Here is a 20,951-nt window from a genome sequence, read left to right as displayed (position 1 = left end):
GTAAAGCGGTTGGTGCCTTGCCGTGGCTTTACAGCTCATGAGCTGCAAGTCATTGGTTCGGTTTGTTTGTCCATTTAATTATTGACAGTGCATTTCATTTTTGTGAAATCTCTTGTTAATAAAATTTAATATACTGAACCATCACTTGCCCTCGTGCCAAATCCAACCAGTATGTGTGTGTGTTTGAGGAATAGATGGCTGTGCAGGAATCTTTCTCTTTTTAGTTTCTCTGCCAAGGTGTACGTTCCATGTAAGAATAACCCACCAACTGTAGATATTGTCGTAAACCCATGGGAGTTCATGGTCTCTCTTGTGAATTCCAAAAAGTTATTTTATCCACAGTGTCCTGCAAACCTCAAAATGTCTGTCACATTTTCCTTGCAATATTGTGCCGAAATTCTCACGCTGAAGAAACAAACAACTAATTATGTCAAAACGATCTGGTTTTGCAAGGGTGGTCAAATGTGTTTTTGGCCCCGTGCTCGGCGGCCATCTAGGGAAACCTACCAAACCCACACGTTTTTGAAAAGTAGACACCGGGGGCTTCCAGGGAGGTATGGCTTGTGTGGATCCCCCAACGTTTCCTTACCCAGAATCCTCTGCAAACCTCGTTTTTAGTTGAGAAAAATCACTTTTTTCACACAATTTTGTGTGGGAAAGTTGTGGCATCACCGGGCTCACTCAAATTTCCCACCACCCAGCGTTCCCCCAGGTCTCCCGGTAAAAATGGTGCCTCACTTGTGTAGGAGGCCCAAGTACCCGCGACAGGCAAGGGCCCAAAACGTAGTGAGGCGACATCAAAATTGGCTATCTCAAAACTATCTGGTTTTGCAAGGGGGGTCACCTGGGTTTTTGACCCGTGCTCGGCGGCCATCTAGGGAAACCTACCAAACCCACACATTTCTGAAAACTAGACACCCGCTGGCTTCCAGGGAGGTATGGCTTGCGTGAATCCCCCAACATTTCCTTACCCAGAATCCCCTGCAAACCTCAATTTTAGCTGAAAAAAATCACTTTCTTCACACATTTTTGTGTGGGAACGTAGTGAGGCGACATCAACATTGCCTATCAAAAAATGTTTTGGGCCCTTGCTGTCGCGGGTACTTGGGCCTCCCGCACAAGTGAGGCACCATTTTTACCGGGAGACCTGGGGGAACGCTGGGTGGTGGTAAATTTGTGTGAGCCCGATGATGCCACAACTTTCCCACACAAGAATGTGTGAAAAATGGGATTTTTTTCAGCTAAAATTGAGGTTTGCAGGGGATTCTGGGTAGGGAACGTTGGGGGATCCACGCAAGCCATACCTCCAAGGAAGCCCCCGGGTGTCTAGATTTCAGAAATGTATGAGTTTGGAAGGTTTCCCTAGGTGCTGGCAGAGCTAGGGTTCAAAAACTACAGCTAGGCACTTTGCCAAAAATGGGTCATTTTTCACTGCGAAATTGAGGTGTGACCACGTTGCATTTTGCGCAGTTTTCTGATGTGGGCACTAGGCCGACCCGCACAAGTGAGGTACCATTTTTCTTGTAAGACTTTGGGGAACGCGGGGTGGGTGGAAATTTGTGGATCCACACAGATTCCGGAACTTTCCACCACAGAAATGTGGGGAACATGTGGTTTTTTTTTTACACTTATTTAGGTTTGCAAGGGATTCTGGATAATAGACCCTGGTGGGAGGCAGTCAAGTCACCCCATCCTGGATTCCCCTGGGTGTCTAGTTTTCAGAAATGTATAGGTTTGCTAGGTTTCCCAAGGTGCCCGCAGAGCTAGGGTTAAAAAACGACAGCTAGGCACTTTGCCAAAAAAGGGTAATTTTTCACTGCGAAATTGAGGTGTGACCACGTTGCGTTTTGCGCCGTTTCCTGTCGCGGGCACTAGGCCGACCCGCACAAGTGAGGTACCATTTTTCTCGTAAGACTTTGGGGAACGGGTGGAAATTTGTGGGTCCACGCAGATTCCGGCGCTTTCCACCACAGAAATGTGGGGAAAATGTGGTTTTTTGGACAATTTTTTAGGTTTGCAAGGGATTCTGTGTAATAGAACCTGGTGGGAGGCAGTCAAGTCACCCCATCCTGGATTCCCATGGGTGCCTAGTTTTAAAAAATGTATAGGTTTACTACGTTTCCCTAGGTGCCAGTAGAGCTAGTGTTCAAAAACTACAGCTAGACACTACGCAAAAAAGGGTAAATTTTCATTGTGAAAATGTGGTGTGTTCACGTTGGGTTTTGAGCCATTTCCTGTCGTGGGCACTATGCCTACCCACACAAGTGAGGTACCATTTTTATCGGAAGACTTAGGGTAATTCAGATTTGTAAAGCAACTGTTATTACCTATTTATTTTTTATGCATTTCTGCCTTCCAAATGAAAGACTTTGTGTAAAAAAGAAGTCATTTTGAAAAATGACCGATAATTCTCATGCTAGAACGAGTATTCCCAATTTCGAAAACGTGCAAATATGTACTGTTTCTAAACTATATAAGTTGTTCCAATTTCAGAAATACATAGATGTGTCTCATACCGATTTTTCCATGTATACATTTTCCCACAACAATTGCTATATACCCGTAACATAATAAAAAACCATTGCAAATTGCTGCTCAGTTTTTGACTCTGGGTTCGTCGGGTTCTTGGCGAACCTACAAGTCCTATATATCCCCACAACCAGGAAGGTCCAGCGGATGTAACGGTATATTGCTTTCAAAGAGCTGTCATAATTAGAAGAAGTTACAGATAAAAACGTTGACACAAAAGGCTGTTTTTTTCAACTAATTTTCAATTTTTCCTATATTTACCTGTTAGTTTCTATAAAGAAACCTTGATGGATCTACAAAAATGACCCCTTGCTGAATTCAGAATTTTATCTACTTTTCTAAAATGTATAGCTTTCCAGGATCCATTATTACTTTCACACCCATTTGTATCATTAACTGGAAGGAGGTTGAAAGCACAAAAAATAGCAAAAATACGCTATGTCCCAGACAAATGCCAAAACTGTGTAAAAAATGTTGGTTTTCTGACAAAAGTCTGTCATTCCCTAAAAGCTGGGCAAATGGTGATTTCAGCCCCACAACCCCTTTTTTGATACCATCTGCAGAGAAAAACCCAGACGCTTTCATTTGCAACCCGTTTTTCCCATTTTTCAAAAAAAAAAAAAAAAAAAAACATTTGCAGTATTTTGGCTAATTTCTGGGACCCCTCCAGGGGAATCCACAAACCCTGGGTACCTTTAGAATCCCCATGATGTTGGAAGAAAAGGACGCAAATTTGGCGTGGATACCTTATGTGGTCAAAAAGTTACAGGGGCCTAAGCGCGCACTACCCCACATAGGCCAAAAAAGGCTTAGCACGGGGGGGGGGGGGGGGGGGGGGGGGGGGGGGTTTAAGGCCTAGCAGCGAAGGGGTTAACGGCCTGGTTTTAATAATGTCGTTTTTAAAAGTTTTAAAATACTAATTGCAAGATGGAAGTGATCACTGGTTACTGCAGGTATCCTTAGTTGTTATTGGGAGATTCAGCCACTAATCTGAGTATCGTCTCCAGCTGGCCACTAGAGTAGACGCAAAGCATCTAATTGCAGTACGCCATTTTCAAGCTACGCTTCCTCTGTTGTACGCATAGGTCATGCAGACAGCCGCACTGTCAAGACAAACCTAAGAAAAGAACACTATTAGATTTGCTTATTGAGATTAATAAGTGTGTCTCAATCAAAGTAGTGGATTGTACAAGTCTGCGGAGGTATACAACATGTTTCAGATATATTGAAATGCTTGCCTATTCCAGTGACAAATAATAGAGCTTACCCTTCACTCAGCAAAGCACCAGTATCTTAAAGCTTTACATATAAAATGAGAAAAAACTTCAGCTACAGAGTTCAGGACAACTCTAACTTAACCAGACCGCCATGTCAGATGACAAACTCTGCACTAGTGTGGTGGGCTCACACTTTGGTTACTATGGCCGGCAAATTTGTGAGAAGAGTATCATATATCTGGTAAAGAAATGATGTACCAACTGACATTTCTGAATGTATCACTGCTTCAGATTTATAATTATCCTGATATTTTGTATTAGAGCTGTCCGCAGTATACAGAAAAGTATGTTTTATCATCTAGCTTTGCAGTCCTCCCAACTAAGTCAAATAAAGGTTAAAAAAAAATGTACCTGTAATCCACACAAGTGCCACTCACTTCTTCAAAGATATTCATAGACCTCCACACAATTCCTGTCAGCTACATCGTGAACAGTGCATTTAAAAAAGAAATAGTCTTACAATCAAATACAAGCTGTGTCTTCCTTTCCATCACAGCTGTAAAATAATCAAAAGGTAGAAGTAATGAGCATAGATTATTCTTTCCCACTTTCATTTTACAATGCTCTCTTGTCTTCCAGATACACTGTGATGTGCAGATCGATGGTGAAGGATATTCTACTAGTATGTGGCAGTTCAGGGCAACACACAAGTAGAGTATCATGGCTACCACACATGTTTGGAAGAAGATGGGCTGAATCTACCAACGTATGTGATTTTAGGTAGTAACCACATGGTTTGCAGAAAAACTAAAGTCACTGTTGTCATGTCCTCATTTCTCTTGTGCCATGACACAAGTGCTGACCGTTTGACAGGGAAATGACCATTTTGATATTTTGTGCATGGTGCAGAGTGCCATTTTAGTCTTTGCTTTTTAAAAATCTTTGCCATTAACTCTTTTTACTCTAATTCTGCCATTCTTTTTCTTGCTTCTCTGAATCAGTTTGTTTTCACGTCTTTACCCTGATATCCCTTTACCAGTTTTTCTTTTTTATTCAATATCTTAATTTTGTACGTTTCACACATTTAAAAAGGAAAGTGAAAGGTATAATTTTAAATACATTTTGCACAAAACGTTAATACTGCTATTTTTAGTTTAGCAAATACAATCTAAAAAACATTTCTAATTTTGCTGTAAAAATGTATATTAATGGAAGTCGAGGACTTTGTGAATGCATCCTAGACTATTCCAATACCCTATCTAGACCACTTCAAAAAGTACATTGATGCTTACGGATACAAACTTGTGCAATAAATGTTACTTTAATTTACTCCTTACCTCAAACAGAATGTCAAGGTTCAAAGGTGGTCCAAATGGTATAATTTCCCCTGATGGGTAGGATGAAAAATTGTCTACTTTGGCATTTGGTGCGGTGATGATAAGCTGCTCTGTCCTGAAGAAGGGCCCAAAGTGTGCATCAAAGTACTCCTTCTCCTTGCGAGCCTGACTACTGGGGGCAGACCAAAGCTCCACCGGGTCTGTGGTCAACTGCATATATCTCAGTCCTGAACAGCAGACTCCAATGAAGATTAGACACAGCAGCACAATAATCAGGGGATTTCTAACACAGGTGGACCCCCACCATGTGAACAAACGCCTGAGCCAGCTCTCAAATCTTTCGCCCAGTCGGTCGCAACAAGTTGATTCCTTAGCTGTGCAAAATACAAAGAAAGAGGTTAACCAGATGCCTACACATTCAAGAACATGTTTAAAAGACTTCAAAAGTGAATCTACCTATTTCTGGATGTGAATTGAGGGAAAAAGCTAAATTACTGTCAATCGGTGTGTACTCCGAAGTGATACTTCTTTTCCTGAAAGAGAAAACAACAGTTTTGTGAATATGGAATTTCTGAGTTAATATACTCATGCCACCATCTTTAGGAAAATTGTTATCAATAAGATTTACATAATTTAGTTTTTTTATGGCATTCATGGAAAATAAAGGTTGTAAAGACTTCTTGCTCGCAGAACAAGCTGATAAGTCTGAACAAACTGCAAGGCCTGAGGCGACAAGTGTGCCCATCCCAGTATGGAAGCAACCCTCAGAAAAAAGTCTGAAAGCCCACCATTTCTAACTTGCAGGACTCCTGGCTTCTCTCCAGAAACTTCTCTCAGAAACCTCTCACAAGTACCTAGAAGGAATTCAGTTGTGTAGAGTATGCTACGTGAAATGTGTACAGTTATAAACGGGCCTGGATCTCATTCCACTCAGGTGAATAACGGCAGAACCAAAAGCATTAAAGGAGATAACAGACCTAATCCCACTTGTATTCTGGAGGACATATCAAAGGACAAATCAAGAAAACAATGAAGCATTCCGAAAAATAAACTGGTTTCCCAACAGTATTTCTCCTTGTAAAAATGTATAATTTGGTCGAATACAAAATAAGCACTTTTCACAGAAATGTGTATCTCAGATTTGCACATGGCCAAAATTTCCTCAAAATGTAAAGTGACGGAATGAAACACCTGAATTACACCATCTACCAAACTCCAACTGTTTACGGTCATAAACCGTTTTAGTGCGATAGCTGGCATTGCTCACACAAAATTCATCAGACTAAAACCTTGCGTTGGCACGAATAATACTGTTGAATTACTGTTAGTTAACTGTGCCTTCTATTAAGAAGGAAGACTGAACTGTTTATAGGAAAAAGGCTAGTGAGATGATCACATCTGTCCGTCAGTGGGAGGGATGGCAATTTGAATGTTTTACAAAAGATGGCGATTTTCACTACCATACAGTAATTTGCCAATGCACAAGCTGCACACTGAATTATAAACACTGAAGAATGGGTGAACGTTTGCTCCACTTCTGTTTTCTTTCTGAATCAACTCCATTAGACTTATTTTGGATCTTGGCCCATCAAGTTTATGAAGTCTCTTTGACCACTAGAACTGAGTTTGGTGTAGATTTGTCACAGAAGGCCCGGAATTACCAATCTCAAGTGACTGAGGAAGTTTATACAGATGGTAAAAGAATAGGCACACAATTGCGTGGCTCCGAAGAGCATTGTTGGGAGTACCTTGGGAGCATTGTTTCGCAAGTTATGCATGAGCTATTGGACTAGAGACTTCCGCATAACTCCATTGACTTTCTACTACACACTTGCAGCACTTGACAGTTCCTGGGCATGGTGGCGGATGAAGCAGGGGCAAGGTCTGGTGTGCAGTGGATTCAGGTAAAAGCAGAGCAGAGCAGCACGATACTTCTAAATCACGATGGAAAGTACATTTACTTAGTAGATTGTAACTCTGCAATAGGAAGCTTCTCAGAAACTAATATTTCTTCAAACTGCACCAAAGTAGTGAGCGGAAACATATTTCCAGAGGAGATCAGTTCAAATACTTTATTCTGAATGTATAAAACAACCATAAAAGATATACATACATAAAAAACTGATTGCATTACACATAAAAAAACAAGACAAATAGTATCCAGTGCACAACATGGGGCCCAAAGGTGATCACATCTAAAAACGTACATAAATTAAAACTGAATGTATTACATATAAAAAAGGATAGAGTATTAAAAAACGGAACAGATGACGCGTGGACTACGACATGGGGGCCAAAGTTAATCACATTTAAAACACTTAAAATATTGTATTTAAAAGACAGCACAAATTCTTTAAAAAGACATCGGGGTCGCTGCTATAACGATGCAACAATATTCTTGCCTACATTAAAGGCATTTATAAAGAGTGCTACATTGAGGCAAACCCTGGCGTTGTTAAGTTCGGACATGTATTTTACTGCAGCAAGATGTGAACCACTGCCATACGCAAGCAAAAGTGGTTTTAAGTAGTAATTTCTAAAACCTGTGTAAAAACCACAAAACAGCATAAAGTGCACAGTGCTTTGTCTGCTCTGTCCGTCACATGGGCAAGGGATCGTGGCTGGAGGACAAGTTTTCATGTTGGGAAAAGCCATTAAATGGTGGGCGATTCGCAATCTAAATCTGACTAATACAAAACGGTGCACAAGATTGGTAATGTATATTAAGTAATCTTGACAGCCCGCATTGGAGGGAAGTGATAAATAACATTTTACAGTTGGTTTTCTACATTCACAATCGAGCAAACTTCCCTCCTGTGGCTCATAAAAGCTTCTCTAATGGCCAACTTCCTGAGTAAAGATACTTTGGTAGGATTAGTCCATATTGACATCTTGAATAACTTACTGTACAATGAACTGATATAGCTTAACAAGGGAATCTTCATCACATTATCCAGGGTAAAACAGTCTAAAATGATTGATTTTGTAAAACTGGTTTCCTCCTTGGACCATATGGAGTGCCAGAGCAATAATGGGCGAGATGCAACTATATCTATAAGCTACTGTAGCTCCACTTCTTTGTGTATAATCTCTGAAGATGCAGAGGTGGGTAGACTGAGGAGGCGTTTGAGGTAACTATTTTCCTCCGTCTGTAGTACAGAACAATTATGATAGCCCCAAATACCAGCCCCATATGTTGCAATCGATATAACCCTTGCCCTGTAAATAGTGGTCATCTCCTTGACCGGCCTAGAGCCCAGTTTTGTTGAAAATCTAAAAATACTGTGGGTACTTCTAACCATTTTGCTCCTTAGGTCCAGTAAAATTCTCGGAGTGATATTGTGGTGAAAATGGCCTTATGATACATCTGAGCCACAGGATAGTGAGCTAGAAGTCAGACTGAAACAGTATTGAGTGAATCACAATTGGCCACTTAAAACGCTTTAAAGATTACGCAAAACATGGGACTTCAAACATCAGAGAAGGAATAGAAGAGCTATTAACCAGTACAGGAGCAATAACATTATGGGGATACTAAAGGCAATGCAAATCCTTGAGCTCGCAATGCACAAGTTACTACTTGTGTAACGATATATCTGTAAGAGACATTAGTTAGATAGATTTCTTACCTTAGAATATCCCCAGGCAACAGACTGGATCCGGAAAGTTTCGCTTAGCAGTACCCCTGCGCGTCAGTAGGTGGCGTCGTGCGGCTCCGCGTCCATCACTGGCGTCGCAAGAGCCGCGATGACGCCACGGAGAGTACTTAGGTGCCATCCATGCACGCTGACGTCAGTTCTGTACACGACTTTCCGCGCCAGGAACGCAGAGCCATGCAAGATACTGACCATTGGTGCAGAAAACTAGGGCCCAAAGAGTGATGACCTTAACCCTAGTAACCAGTTCGCAGAACGGGGAGGATGGCTGGGGCGGTAAGGAATCTATCACTAACTAATGTCTCTTACAGATATATCGTTCCACAAGTAGTAACTTGTGCATCTGAAAGAGACACGTTAGTGATAGATTCCTTACCTTAGAATAGATACCCCAGCAATACCAACCCCGGCGGTGGGTCTGCGAACAAGATTACACCAGAAAGTCATTGAGTACGGAACGGCCAAAGAAGCCGTCCCTCCGGACTTGACTGTCAAGGCAGTAGTGCTTGGTAAACGTGTGCAGCGAGGCCCACGTAGCTGCCTGACAAATGTCCTGTAAGGGAATGCCGCGTCCCAAGGCAGTAGTGGCTGCCGTTGCCCTGGTGGAATGGGCATGCAGCCCCATAGGAGGCTCCTTCTTAGCCAACAAGTAACAGGCCTTGATGCACAGAACGACCCACCGAGAGATGGTCCGCTTGTGCACAGCCCGACCTTTTTTGGAGCCCATGTAGCCAACAAAGAGTTGGCATCCACCCGGAACCGGGGTGTGCGCTCCAGATAGAACGAGAGAGCACGTTTCGGGTCCAGACGGTGGAGCCTCTCCTCCTCTTTTGAAGTATGTGGAGGTGGAAAGAAGGTGGGCAAAGTGATGGTCTGCCCGATGTGGAAGGGCGTAACAACCTTCGGCAAGAAAGAAGGACGGGTCCTTAAAACCACCTTGTCCGAATGAACAGAAAGGAAAGGAGGTTTGGAAGAAAGGGCCTGGAGCTCACTGACTCTTCTGGCAGAGGTGATAGCAACCAGGAAAGCAGTCTAAGGTGAGAAGACGCAAAGGACAGTTGTGAAGCAGCTCAAAGGGAGCGCACATCAAGTAAGTCAACACAAGGTTCAAGTCCCACTGGGGCATTACGAACGGAACTGGAGGGAACATGTGCGTAATGCCTTCCAGGAAACGGTTAACAACCGGAGATTTAAAAAGAGAAGGCTGATCAGGAAGCCGGAGAAAGGCGGAGATGGCAGAAAGATAACCTTTGATAGTGCCCAGAGCAGAGCCCTGCCGGGCCACGGAAAGCAGAACAGAAGAACTTCCGAAAGAGGGGCAGAAAGGGGATCCACAGCCTTCGCTGTGCACCATGTCACAAATTTGTTTCACCGAGAGGCGTATACCATTTTAGTGGAGGGACGCCTGGCTGCCAAGATGACATCACAGACTTCAGGAGGAAGATCGAGAGCGGTCAACTGTCGCCGCTCAATATCCACGCATGGAGGTGGAGACTGGACAGATTCGGGTGGAGAACCGTCCCCTGCTGCTGCGACAGAAGATCCTCCCGAAGAGGCAGTCGGATCGGGGGATCGATCGCCATGCTGAGTAGCTCGGGATACCAGTATCTTCGTGCCCAATCCGGAGCCACAAGGATGACTTGGGCCCGGTCACGCCTGATCTTCTTCAGTACTCTGGGCAGAAGTGGTATAGGTGGAAAGGCGTACAACAGACCGCAACTCCACTCGCGACGAAAAGCGTCGCCGAACGAGTGCCGCCTTGGAAATTCCAACGCGCAGAACTGATGACATTGCATGTTCTCTTCGGTGGCGAATAGATTTAACCAAGGCCCTCCCCACTGCTGAAAGAGACCTTGCACCACGTCCGAGTTCAGACGCCATTCGTGATCCATCAAGCACCGGCGGCTGAGTTAGTCCGCCCTGGCGTTCAGAGAACCTGCCAGGTGTTGAACCACCAAGGTGATGCCTTGATGTTCCAGCAATGTCCAGAGGCGCAGAGCCTCCTGACATAGGGTCCAGGACCCCACCCCACCCTGTTTGTTGCAATACCACATGGCGGTGGTGTTGTCCGTGAACTCCTGCACCACATTTCCCCGGACAGAGGGACGGAATGCCTTCAGTGCAAGTCGGATCGCCCAAAGCTCCAAGAGGTTGATATGGAGCCCGGACTCCGCCGGAGACCAGAGACCTCTGATCTCCGCCTCTCCCAAGTCGCCTCCCCATCCCAGGAGGGACGCATCCGTCACTACTGTGTGCTCCGGTTGGAGAAGGGAGAGGGATCTGCCATTGACCCAATCACGATTCGTGAGCCACCACTGCAAGTGTCGTGCAGTGCCCTCCGAGATCTGGACATGATCGGACAGGTTGTCCCGATGCTGCGCCCACTGGAACTTCAGGTCCCACTGCAGAGCCTGCATATGCCACTAGCAGGATGCAGGAGGCCATCAGGCCCAAGAGCCGGAGGATCACCCTGACTGAAACCTAGGACAGAGGCTGAAAGGTCAGAATCATATCCTGAATATCGCTGCTCGGGAGGATAAACCCGAAACAGCGTCGAATCCAGAACCGCTCCGATGAAGGGGAGCTTCTGAGAGGGACAAGGTGCGACTTCGGCACGTTGATGGAGAACCCCAGCAAATGCAGGAGGTCGGCCGTAGTCTGAAGGTGGGTGGCGACTGCCTGGGGCAAGCACGCCTTCAACAACCAGTCATTGAGGTAGGGGAAGACTGACACCCCGACCTGCGCAGATAAGCTGCAACCACCGCCATAACTTTCGTGAACACCCGAGGGGCGCTGGTAAGGCCGAAGGGGAGCACGGCAAACTGAAAATGCTCCTGGCCTACCGTGAACCGCAGGTAGCGCCGGTGGGCCGGCAGGACGGAAATGTGAAAATATGTGTCCTGCAAGTCCAACGCTACCATCCAGGCTCCAGGGTCGAGGGCAGCTAAGACCTGAGCCAGAGTCAGCATCTTGAACTTTTCCTTCCGGAGGAAGCGATTGAGGTCCAAGATAGGACGCAGACCCCCTTTGTCCTTCTTGGGGACCAGAAAGTAGTGGGAATAACAACCAATCCCTACCTCCAGTCCAGGAACGCACTCCATGGCCCCCTTGGCCAAGATGGCCGTGACTTCCTGTCGGAGAAGAGCCAAGTGATCCCCCGACAGCAGTGGCACCGAGGTGGCATGGCAAGAGGCGAGGACTGAAAGGGAAGGGAGTAACCGTGGCAGATTATCTGCAGCACCCTTTTGTCTGATGTAATCTCTCGCCAGTGAGGAAGTGGTGGCGGATCCTGCCACCTACCAGCGTGCGGTGCTCCCCGAAGCTCAGATTAGGAAGGTTTGGAGGCGGAAGCAGCGGGGGTGGAGGTGGACGGTTCTCCGCCCCGCCCCTGCGGAAACCGCGACCTCGGCCGGGCTGGGGCTGGTTCTACACAGGCTTAGGGGATGGGCGCGCCCGACTGCCTCTACCTTGGCCACGAAAGGAACGAAAACCAAGAGAGGCCGAACTCTTAGTAGAAAGGCCCAAGGACTTGGCCGTAGCCGGCGAATCCTTAAAGCGCTCCAGGGCATGGTCAGTCTTATCGCCAAACAGGTGGGTGCCCATCAAAGGGCATGTCCATGAGCAAGCTTTGGACATCGGGCGAGAACCCAGTCGAACGCCACAGTTGTAGAAATTGCCCTGCCCAATGAGTCAGCAGTGTCCAACCCACACCGAATGGCTATCTTAGCCGCATCCTTATCCTCAGCAATTGCCTGAGAAAGGACAGCCTACACCTCCTCAGGACACTGAGGCAACACCTGAGCAACGGCATCCCACACAGCGTGGGAGTAGCGGCCCAACAAACAGGCGTTGTTCACCGACCGCAGCCCTAAGCTGGCCGAAGAGAACAACCGCTTCCCAAACTGGTCCAGCCATTTAGAGTCCTTATCTGGCGGGCCGTATGAAAATCACTCCGACGTCGAGGCCTGAATGACCAGGCTCTCAGGCGTAGGGTGAGTAGTCAAAAAGGCGGAGTCACCGGGCGCCGGTCTGTGGCACCTGGCGACGTTTTTATCCACCAGGGCCCCCGTGGCCGGCCTCGACCAAGTGCCCAAGACGACTTTGGAAAGGGCGTCATTGAAGGGAAGCAACGGGTCCGATGAAGTAGACGCCGTCTGGAGCACCTCGGTGAGGAGGTTGGTCTTGAGGGCCACTGTGGGGAGGTCAAGATTGAGATCCTCAGCCGCCCAACGGAGGACCATCGTGTAGGAGGCACCTTCCTCTATCGTAGGTGGAGGGGAGGCGAACCCCGGGTCAGAGGAGGCATCAAGGTCGCCTGCCTCCTCCAAGTCGCCCACCCAATCCTGCTCGGAGTCACATTGCCGGGCAAGAGGGTCCTCGGACCCTTCCCAGTCTTCGTCCACCTCTGGCGTAGAGGGAGCTGGTTGCGGCGGCAAAGCCAGAGAAGGGCCGAACGGCGTCGGGAACGGCGCCGGCCGGGGTCGGACCGGCGCAGTCTCCCAATGCGGATCCCAGGCCGGAACAAAATGGTCCTGGAACCGGGGCAAGGGAGGAATAAACGGCACCCAGTGTGGCGCCGAGGGTGGAGCTGATGGCGGCGACTGGGCCGGAGCCGGCAACGCCGCACCTCGTGGTGCCGGGGTCGGAGCCACTGGCGCAGGATCCTGTAGCGCCAGGGCTGGTGCCGGTGGCGGAGCCTCTGGGCCAACAGGATCTGGACACGGGACCACGGGACCCGAAGGCCCGGGAGCCCGAGGCCTAAAAAGGCGGTCCATGGTAGCAAGGAATTCTTGCACCTGTTCGGGAGTCGCCAACCGGACCAGGGTATGGCGGGTAGGCTGCGGGACTCCCAGGCTCCAGGAAAGCCGCCGGGGTGAAGCCCCCATCCCCCACGTCCACCCCCGGGGAGCGACGAGGGGACGTCGGAGAGCGAACACGCTTCTTCGACTTCTTTTTATGGAATCGCTTACCGGAATCTGACGGTGAAGACTTGGAGCCTGAGGAGCGACGGCTCCGGTCCTGCGAGCGGTCCCGGGAACGGCCCCTGGACCCGGAGCGGCGGGGTGACGAATGCCAGACCTCCAGCAACTTCCGACGCCGCTCCCGCAAGGCCTTGGGGGCCATGGCTCGACAATCCCGGCACTCGTGGGCAGTCTCCAGGCAGTAGAGGCAAACATCGTGGGGGTCCGCCACCGACATATTCTGGCGACAGGCCCCACCCACAGGACTTAAAGCCGGGCATCCCTACGTGCACCAGGAGAAAGGAGAGGAGTCAAAATAGTAGTCAAAAAGTGACTAAGGTACGTGCTCAATCCGGAACTGCACTTGCTGGCGCGGAAAGAGAAAGAACTGACGTCAGCGCGCATGGGTGGCGCCTAAGTACTCTCCGTGGTGTCATCTCAGCACTTACGACGCCAGTGACGGACGCGGAGCTGCACGACGCCACCTACTGACGCGCAGGGGTACTGCTAAGCAAAACTTTCCGGATCCAGTCTGACGCCTGGGGATATTCTAAGGAAAGGAATCTATCACTAACGTGTCTCTTTCAGATATATAGGTGATAAGGCATAACACAAATGTCTACCGAATGTATATATTCCATAATGTTTTTCATACACCTCATAAATCCAGCTGTTTTAGCATTGAGAAAGGAAATTGTAGTAAGCAAAACATGCGTCAGCTAACAGCATATTCTAATGGAATAAGAATATTGAAATTAGAGTTTGAAATGTTGTTGAATGAACTATTGCACGTAATTAGCATTTCAACTTCAAGATATGACAACCATTTGTAAAGAAACGCCTTCGGATCAAACCATTAAATGGCAGCACAGTGAACATCAAGTTAATCTAGCAGAGATTTATGCTGCAAAATGTGTAAATTATTTTGATCTTGTTCCAAAAGAGGATGACCACATAATGAGCACCACCAAGTATCATAACAGGAACAATCCACTAAAGTGTCCATGGGAAGGATTGGGAAGATGCCTGAGGTAGGCCAAAGAACAAGAGTGAACTGTGGGCAAGGAGAGCAAAAGCAATTTGCTGGTCTGTGGCAATGTCATAGGGTTGGTCATCAATCGCGGCCTCAAAATGAAAGGCCCAGTGAAGGCCAGAATTAGAGAACAGGCCAGCAGCTAATGGAGAAAAGTGAAGGTTGAGCCCAGCTGAACAGAAATAAGCCTGGGAGAAGTGAAGGCCACTTAAATGTCTTTGGCCCAGATCAATGCTTGAGGGTGGCAAATGAAACAATAATACAAGTATTTGAATAGAGCATTAGCAGCTACAAGATCATTGGTAAAATGACCCTTTTAACCAGTCTGTTATATTGCTTTTCCACTAGGCTCACATATAATTTCTTTCAATATGTTAACTGTGTGGTGGGAGATCCAGTTTGGAGAAATGGTAGACACAGTATGGCCTTGCCCAATATAAGTCTCCTTAACGATCAGGAAGGCCTCAGTGTCCCCCATTTTCTGACATATTAGCTTTCTGAGTTGTACCCTGACAAACACTAATCCAAACTCCCGAATTACAGTCAATATATGTAGCTTGCTTTGAATATGTGAATCATACCTGAGCTTCTCTTAGAGGATATGCAGCTTCCTATTGAGACAACTTGTCTTTTGGTAGTGGCCAGAAAATGTTAGCACAGAAACCTTCAAAGAATTAGACGACACACTGCATATGCCCAGAGATTGCTTCTGGGCTGTTCACGGCTTTTACCAAATCAAGGCTCATACTAATTTAACTATTTGGAAGTCAGCCACCATCAGGCATATAGACCCTTTACAGAGCAAGAAGGTGACATGCCACCTGGCCAATTTTAACATATACCATGAAAAGAGCAGATGCATCTCTTTATGGCCTTTCTTTTGAAGAACAGGACATAGATAATATTATGCAAATACTGACATTGGGAGGAGGTCGCCATATGGTTTCCAACAATTATAAATCAATTAGATCTGTTCTGAATAATGACCCAAGCACCTCAGAAAGCTGCTGGCTGACAGACCTGGCAGCAGATCTCACAGACATTGAATGGGGGTGCTTATTTTGGATGTTTTGGGGAAAACACCAGGCTAAGGTTTTTACAATTCAACTTTATACATCGTTCTTACCTCACCCAGTCTAAATTGCATACCATTGTCACGGGAACCTAGTCTTGATGCCATAACCCTGAAACCACATTCTATTACATGGTTTGGGCATGCCAAACTATCCCAACTTTTTTGGGGCATTGTAGCTGACCTGATTTGGAGTTGGACAGGCAAATTACTTTTGATGGAACCAAAGCCTTGTCTCTTAGGCTTACTACCTAGACCCAAGGCTAGTGTGAGGAGCTGCACTCTCATTGATTTGGCTCTTCTGGTGAATACAAGAGCCATTGCTACTTGTGGGAGGTGGCCCAATGCACCGGAATTGCCCAAATTTGATCTCAGCTCTATAAAGGGCACAGACTGGAGACTCAGGTATATGGTTTTTAAATTACCACATGAAACCAAATGCATTAATTGACTGCCACTCAATTACGCTCAAAGTTAAACCTAATTCAGATGACGAAATGCCATAGAAAGCATCCACTATCCTCAGACTAGCACATTTGTTTCAAATTCACTACAAACACTTACTTTAATTATTGATTTGAAATAGCTAGCCTTTAGATCTGTTGTACTCTTATATCCCGTCTTATGATCAAAATGATATTACCATGAAGTGCTGGTCCCTCACACCAGTTCCTGTTCCTTCTTCCTTGCACTACTAACACTGTATTGTTTGAATGTTGCCTTGTAATGCTTAAAACCAATAGAAAATGTAAAACAATAAAAGCATGTTTTCAGTTATAGTTATGAAAGGGAAAAACAATGCAAACTGATTTGGCTATTAACATATATTTTAAATGGACTTCCAGTAATATGTGTTGTGAAACTGTTGCTGGTTTTGCAATAACAATAACCAAATATGACACATCTGTACTAAAGAAGTGAAACTGTATCTGTTTATAAATATTTGGGGAAAATATACATTGGTATAGTAAAATGCCACACTATAAACTATTTTGTTCATGTAAGTGCAAGAAACAAAAATCTTTCAAAAGAATAAATTACTTACCTTCAGTAATACTCTTTCTGGTGGATCCCCCAACTACAGATTCCTTACCTTGTGAACATTCCCCAGGCGTCAGACTAGATCGGGAAAAACTCTAAAGCAGTATTCCTACGCGCTGGTAGGTGGCACAGTGCGGCTCCGCACCGACCTTGTTCCGCTCCGGAAATGACGAACGGAGCCACATGAAGGCGCCACCTATGTGAGTGGATATGAGTTAATTACGCTGGATTGTCTACCCCCTCAGACCCAGAGCACATAAGCAAATTGATACAACCAGTGTGCACGTCTCTAGATTGGGACCTTTTTAGCTGGAAAAAAAAAAAAGAGACCGTTCCACACAATGGGGAGGTGGGAAGGAGTATCCACCGGAAAGAGCTTGACCAATGGTAAGTAACTTGTTCTATAAAAGTTATGTTGCAAGGCAACATTTTGATGCATTTATCCACATATATACCACGGTTCGGAGAGAGACAATCTAGTTTGTGATTTTTCAAGCTGACAATATTGCTTTATTCTTCAAGTTGCCTGCGGTGGTCCTTTTTTTTTATGGACACATATGCAGCTCGATTACCTATTGCTTGTTGCAGTACCACATGGCAGTGGTGTTGTCCCAGTGAACGTGCCTCCCATTGATGGATGGTAGGAAAGCCTTCAATGCCAAGCGGATGGCCAAAAACTCCAAAAGACTTATTTGGAGACGGGTTTCTGCAAGAGCCTAGAGTCCTCTGATCTCAATCTCTCCCAGTTGACCTCCTCAACCAAGCAGCGATGCATCAGTCACCACCGTCAGTTCCGAATGGGACAAGGTGAATGGTCTGCTGCCAGCTTAACAGTCGAGCAGCCACTACTCTAGATCTTTTTTATTCTCCTCCGATACTGGTTGGAATCCGATACATTCCCCAGGTGCTCTGCCCATAAAGACTTCAGATGTCAGACTTTAGAACCTACATATACTACCTGGCGAGGAAGATCGGCCAAAGAAAAGACATTGGATGCAAGAACGAGGCATTACTCTCAACGGGGACTAGCGTGGAGTCTTGCAGAGTTTTGTGGTATAGAGCTCCACAATTCTCTATGGCCTTCAGGTTCATGAGTTGTGCTTTGACCCCTAACCCCAGAAGGACAAATCGTGGGGGATCTGTCAGACATCTTGACAGACACTGAAAAGTTTAAACCCTGTCATTTTAGGAGGGGTATTTCCCTTCCACACTGGAAACATTTTGATTGGGAAAATAAATAACATTTCAGAGTAGAAAGGAGTACAGCTTCGGATTCGCACCTGAAGGCGCTGAAAGAACTGATTAGCGCACATGGGTGGCACTTATATGCGTCTCCATTCGGCACTGCCCGAGCCGAGCAAAGTCAGCGTGGTGCCGCACAGCGCCACATACCGGTGCACAGGAGTATAGCTTTAGCATTTGCCTGGATTCAGTCTGACTCTGGGAATATTATTTACAAGATGAGGCATCTCTGGTCAGAAGTATCCATCAGAAAAAGAATCTTACGACAGAGTTCAGAAGTAAATAAATATATGAACTATGCAGTGTTCGCTAATGGCCTGAAATACACCACTAGGCTACACTGCAACTACTCTTTAAAAAAGACTCCAATACACATTTTAGAGAACAAAAACTATTAAAATGCAAACCATTATCAGGTTTACTTCCTTAATCAGAATGAATTATTTAGATCATTAGTAAAAGAATTAAAATGAAACCATTACCCAGAGAGAAGAACCACAAAGAAATCCCCGTTGATTGAAAATTACCAGTTTAAGCATGAACACATTCTAAGTATGTATGCCGCATTTGTATAGCGCAAACCTAATCAAAAGCAGCAGAGTGCTGTACACGGTAAAGGCAAAGATGTAGTCAACAAGTGATTTGAGAGGTAGCTGATTTGTGGATTGTCGGTGTATCATGATTCAGTGTCCTTTAAAGAGGTGAGTCTTTAACTCTTTCCTGAATTGCAGCAGGTTTAGGGCCATCCTGGTGCACAGAGATATTGTTCCAAATCCTGTGAGCATAGATGGAGAAGGTCTGTGGCCTTGTTTTTTTTTTTTTAAAACACTTGTCGCCAGTCTGATGGCTGTGTGTGCAGAGAACCACTAGAGATGGTGAGCTTGTCAGCCAGATAGCTAAAGGTGCAGTTAGTGAAGGCTTTGTAAATGATGCATCATTTATATAAAAACACACCAATATACATTATTTAAATCATACAGAACGCCTTGGGGGCAAAGAGAACATAGGTCTTTTTTCTTCGTAAACGCAGCTTGACAGCCAGTGACAGCAGCCTATAGCTTTTACTCAATATTCAGTTTAGAAATCACGTGGCTCTCTTTTTGTTCACATCACTAAACCCTTAAGCTTATCTGCTACAATATCAATATCTATTAACGTTACAACCACATTAATATTGTGAAATGCCATTTATAAGAAAATGTTTCTTTTACCTTTGACACCAGACAATGAGGATTACTCCAAAAAACAGCACTAAAAAGCCCATGTAGGAGATCCACATGATGACCGCCATGGCATCCAAACCAAAAATAGTCCACGGGATGGGACTCGGAGGGGCTTGTGGCTTGGGTCCACAGACAAGGGAGCAATCTTGACAACTGCACGGAGACCCTCCGTCTTCCACAGATTCATTGCAGCCGATGGTGGCATTGTTCATCGGGATCATTCCACGAAGGGGAACATCTGCAAGCAGAATAGAGGGTAAGGTTTACATCACCATACTCCTGAAGAGGAAGAAGCCGCACCAACATACAAGTTATATATTTAAGATACATTGAGACTCAAGTTGTATAATGACCAGTAACATAATTGCGTAAATACAATTGGACCTAAAAGATGGCCACTTTATATAATGTATGTGTGTAAGCAGGTAAATTACTACTGATTTACTTAGATTTATTTTCTCAAACTGAAGCGTAAGTGAATATCTTACATGCTGCGTTTTAATATATTTCACTTATAGACTATTGATAAACCGGATTGCGTTTATTTAAGGAAATCAAATATACCAGAGACCCTAACATTTGTAGTTTATTTACTTAAAAGAATTTTGATTGCGTGAACAGCCACCCGAAAGGGACAGAGGAGACCAACAATGCAACTTTGGACATTATGTAGGATCTGTGTATCAATTACAGATGCAAAATAAGGCAAGATGGATGATTGGGCACCCCTTTGTGTCCACAACTTTATTTACTGACTGTTTTAAGGGCTGTGTGCGCCAACTGTGGAGCACATATGATTTCTATTCACATACATTAATGTAGAATGAACCTAGCAAAGAAGCACCAGAACACTAAGCATTAAAGAGTGTTGTGGGTGATTCAAGATTGTGTCTAGAAAGTGAGTGGGATGGGATACAGGGAAGGGCACTAGAGAAACTATTACTTATATTCATAATATGGCACGGAGTGTAGATTTAAATATGAATTTTATTATAAGTGGAATTTTATGTGCTCACTGAAGAGAAGCCATTTTAACCTTTCTTCTGAAGTAGAGGACTGAGCTTTATATATGGTGGGCTGCTTTTCAGATCAGTGCCTAGTTTGAGAAGGCTCGTCTTAATCTTTTTCCCATTTTGAATTAATGTCAGGACATGTAACTGTTTTGACTTGTACAGGTGATGGAGTAGGTCTTAAATATGGTCTTGGCTTGCAGGGGAAGCCAATGCAGGAATACCAGATTGAGACAATGTGTCAATAATCCTCTCATCCTTAGACAACAAGAGCTGCAAGGTATCACACACTTTTCTGGGGACATAGGGAAAGGTGGACATGCTGGCAAGTGAGGCACTGCTAACATCCAGGTGGAAAGTACCAGGGGTTGAATAAGGAAACTTCAATTCCAATTGAAGTTTAATTCAGGAAAGTATGGTTTTAGTCTGTGCAGAAGCGACAGTTGGTTCCAGGCAAACTGAGTGGTGCTGAGGATGCAGATTATGGGGGAAAGTTTGTGGCTGCAGATGGTCTTGCTCGAGGAAATATCATTTGCAGTTAGTGAGTTTTGGGCTATCTACAGTGTTGAGTGCTCACAAAGCACAGCTTCCTAGGGTCTTGAGTGACAAAGTGTGTTTTTAGTGAGAGGC

The 20,951-nt window shown here is 45.4% G+C and overlaps 1 protein-coding gene across 1 annotated transcript in view; it reads right to left on the bottom strand.

The window, feature by feature from the left end:
• NPC1 (NPC intracellular cholesterol transporter 1) overlaps nucleotides 1-20,951 on the bottom strand; it is a 318,816-nt gene that overhangs the window by 134,397 nt on the left and 163,468 nt on the right. The window contains exons 6-8 of the mRNA XM_085605758.1: nucleotides 19,300-19,549; nucleotides 5,540-5,616; nucleotides 5,084-5,457 (exon numbers count right to left, since the gene is read on the bottom strand). Coding sequence (XP_085461884.1) covers nucleotides 5,084-5,457; nucleotides 5,540-5,616; nucleotides 19,300-19,549 — 701 coding nt within the window. The remainder of the gene's footprint in view (nucleotides 1-5,083; nucleotides 5,458-5,539; nucleotides 5,617-19,299; nucleotides 19,550-20,951) is intronic.

Source organism: Triturus cristatus, chromosome 5_1 (assembly GCF_964204655.1).
Source record: "Triturus cristatus chromosome 5_1, aTriCri1.1, whole genome shotgun sequence".
Taxonomy (NCBI): Eukaryota; Metazoa; Chordata; class Amphibia; order Caudata; family Salamandridae; genus Triturus; species Triturus cristatus.
This window is presented reverse-complemented; position numbering and strand designations above follow the sequence as displayed.